This window comes from Malus domestica, chromosome 03 (assembly GCF_042453785.1).
Source record: "Malus domestica chromosome 03, GDT2T_hap1".
NCBI lineage: Eukaryota > Viridiplantae > Streptophyta > Magnoliopsida > Rosales > Rosaceae > Malus > Malus domestica.
Window position 1 is genome coordinate 5,736,329 of NC_091663.1, and position 3,065 is coordinate 5,739,393.

A 3,065-nucleotide genomic window follows, 5' to 3' on the forward strand; every position below is an offset into this window, starting at 1 on the left:
CACTAACAATTAAGTTGTGCATGACAATCGAACGAGTGAGTAACTGTTAGTCGTTGATAAGTACGAGTCTCATGTGTATCTATGGCTAACAATCACCCAAGTGCAACGACGCATACTAAAAACTTTGCTCTTAGGAGCAAATATGTAGCCCCAAATCCACACAACTGTTTCTCTTCCTTCCCAACCCAATAATCCATACTTACGTCACTTTGTCCTTTCTCGTCGTACCTCAACTCTCTCTGAGAACTTTTGTCAAACAGCTTACACCATAACAAGCTTCTATGAAATTTTGGAACATACGGGTAGCAAAATTAACGAGTAGGGGTAGTAATCTTCACACATCCATAAATGAATCCATCACAACCTAGTTGCGCCACGGGCGTGGGCTAGTGTACTTTACATTCCTCTCAATAATGTGACTGAATCTAACCATGTGACAACATGTCGTGCAAAATTAACTTTACTATACGCATGGTAACATATTCCTGAACACCACATTATTCAAATCCACAGCCCGCCAGTTCTCTCTCCCCACTTTGTCTCTAAACGCTTTTGCAGTTTTGCTACTACAAACAAATTTGAATCTCTCTTTTTCTTTTATCACTGCATTTTTCATCCTTCTTTTTTCACTTTTTTTCCAACTTGAAAGTTGAAACTCCACCAGACCAAAATCCCACTCAATCACTAATTTGTTCCAAATTCAATCATGAAGTTACTAATTTCTTCCCCTTCTTTTTCGTCATGCTCATCATCATCCACTACCACTGCTTTTGACGAAACAATGTGCAGTTCGAAAAGCGCCACCGCCGGCTGCATTGCCGGAATTTTGCGCAGAATTCTATGCTATGGTAGCTTCCCCACATACCCTTCTGACCACATCACAGAAGAAAAAGAAAATTCTGTGGAACCTAGTTCCAAGGATCAAGATTTCAATTCCAATGAGAAAACAGGGGAGAAAACAGAGATCTCTGCCCCTCCAAGCATTGTGGCAAGGCTGATGGGATTGGATTCAATTCCAGATGACAACTTGGTCAGCAGCCAATCAACCCAAAATTCAGTTTCACGCAGCAAATCGATGAATTCTGCAGACCGGTTCGATGGATGTGACTCAATGCAGCATCGCCGGGTAAAGTCGAGTCGGTCATTTAGAGAGATGCCTACGTTTCTTGAGCTAGATAATGAGGAATTCTTTGTTCTCAGCTTTGAGAGTGAGAGGAAAAGCAAGGAAACAGGAACAAAAGGGAGCAAATGTGAAAAGGAACAGAGCGAAAAAACCGAAAACAGAAGAAAAAGAAAGGCAGAGAAGAAGAAGAAGCAACTTGAAGGAGGACAAAGCAGAAGGACTTTGAAAGATTTGAATGGAAGAGAGATCCTGAGAAGCAGAAGCATTTCAGATAGAAGCACTTCTGATAAAGATTCAAAAAGTACTTCAATTGCTACAAAGATGATAGGGAAGAAGACTATATGTGATGTGCTTACAAATGTAGAATCTGAGTTCAGCTCAGAAGATTTAAGCCCGGTTTCGATTCTCGATTGTGGTCAATTTCTTGTTGATCCGGAAGTCCTTTCTTCAGGTTTGTCTCCTCAATTTTGTAGACCAATTGTCAACTTGAATTGCACTATTTGTTTCGGTCATTTGCAAATTATTTAGGTACGGTTTTAACTTTGAATCAAAAATAGAATTGGAGGGACGCTAAACAAAACAATAAAGGGGTTTTTTTAAACTTAATATTATAAATAGGGATTAGTGTTTGTTTAGTGTTTTCGCGGTTATGTTTTTTTTTTTTTAAATTCGATGGCTAAACTATCTAGAATTACTCAAAAATTAGAGTCGATTTCAAATTGTTACTTGAACTTTGATCCATCTACAAACTCGTATCAAAACTCACGAAAACCCTACCCTTAACTACATCCTTTAGTCAAACCCTACTCGTAAATATTCAACCACCTAGCAGACGTGGGCGTAACAGTTTTGGCCAAAGGGAATGTGCTCCTCTTATGTCATCAACTTCGAATCCTCTTCGCGTAGTTTAAATTAGTTCAAAGTAAAACATAGTTATGTATATTAAAATCAATATTTTTCCTGTGACAGAAGAAGATTCAAGTTTAGCCAATTCATGCAAAGAAAATGGTCCAAATGGTGATGCAAGAAGAACAAAGACAAGAGAAAGCAAATGTCTTGGATCAAAGAAGAAAGAATTCCAGAGAGCAAAGCACATTGGGATGTGGAGTGAGATTTGTAGGCTGACTGAAGCTGAATTGGTCGGTTCAAATTGGATCATAAAAAACAAAGGCATGAGGAATTTTGAAGGTATTTCTGCAGGCATTGGTGCAGATTTCGAGTCACAGATTCTTGGTCAATTATTAGACGAGCTTGTAGATCAATTTGCTGATTTTCCCATGGAAATTCAGAACGTGTAAGATTTACGACCTTTGTAAATTTTGGCATCAAAATAAATCAAATCAACCAACAAAATATTGTATTTACTAGAAGCATAGTTTTTCTTCATTCGAGCCATAGTTAATCTGTCTTAATTAAATTTAAATTAGGAAGAGTTAGATTTGAACTTCGATGCATAGGGATAGACACATTATGTCAGCGGCACGAAGAATGTTTCAAACACAAGGGAATGTATCAATTAGTCATGTGATGAGTATTGTATAAGTCATCGACATATCCTAATTGCATGGCAGATTCTTTCTCGAGCTTCAATTATAACGATGCTTAATTAATTATTATCCTCTCTACTTAAAGTAGGAACATCTTCCCTTGGACTATTACGACTTAGCCACCAGGGTTCCAAGAGAGGCAGTTCCTAGTCAAGTAATTGAAGCAACAAATTTTCGTTTAAAATGCATGGTCAAGTTTCAAGAGAAATAACCTTGAATTGGTAAACGAGTAAATAAATATTCATGGAGATCTCCATCAAGACAGAAACTCCGGCACGACTGCCTGACTAAGATAACTTTTAAAACGATTAAGACCAGTATGAGGTCGAGTAAGACCAAAATTCAGAGTCTTGTAGTTTTGTGTGACGGAATGTTGGACGGTCAAGCATCAATAC

General features: G+C 38.0%; 1 protein-coding gene across 1 annotated transcript; it reads left to right on the forward strand.

The window, feature by feature from the left end:
* Positions 1-583: 583 nt before the first annotated feature.
* On the forward strand, positions 584-2,493 carry LOC103418671 (uncharacterized). The gene is made up of 2 exons (XM_008356779.4): positions 584-1,574; positions 2,093-2,493. Exons 1-2 carry the CDS (start codon positions 707-709, stop codon positions 2,419-2,421), a joined length of 1,197 nt encoding a protein of 398 aa, XP_008355001.3. The 5' UTR covers positions 584-706; the 3' UTR covers positions 2,422-2,493.
* Positions 2,494-3,065: the final 572 nt, after the last annotated feature.

Coding starts and splice junctions, on each gene's coding strand:
- LOC103418671 (XM_008356779.4), top strand. CDS start 707: ATGAAGTTACTAATTTCTTCCCCTTCTTTTTCGTCATGCTCATCATCA. Junction 1,575..2,092: donor TCCGGAAGTCCTTTCTTCAG/GTTTGTCTCCTC, acceptor TTCCTGTGACAG/AAGAAGATTCAAGTTTAGCC.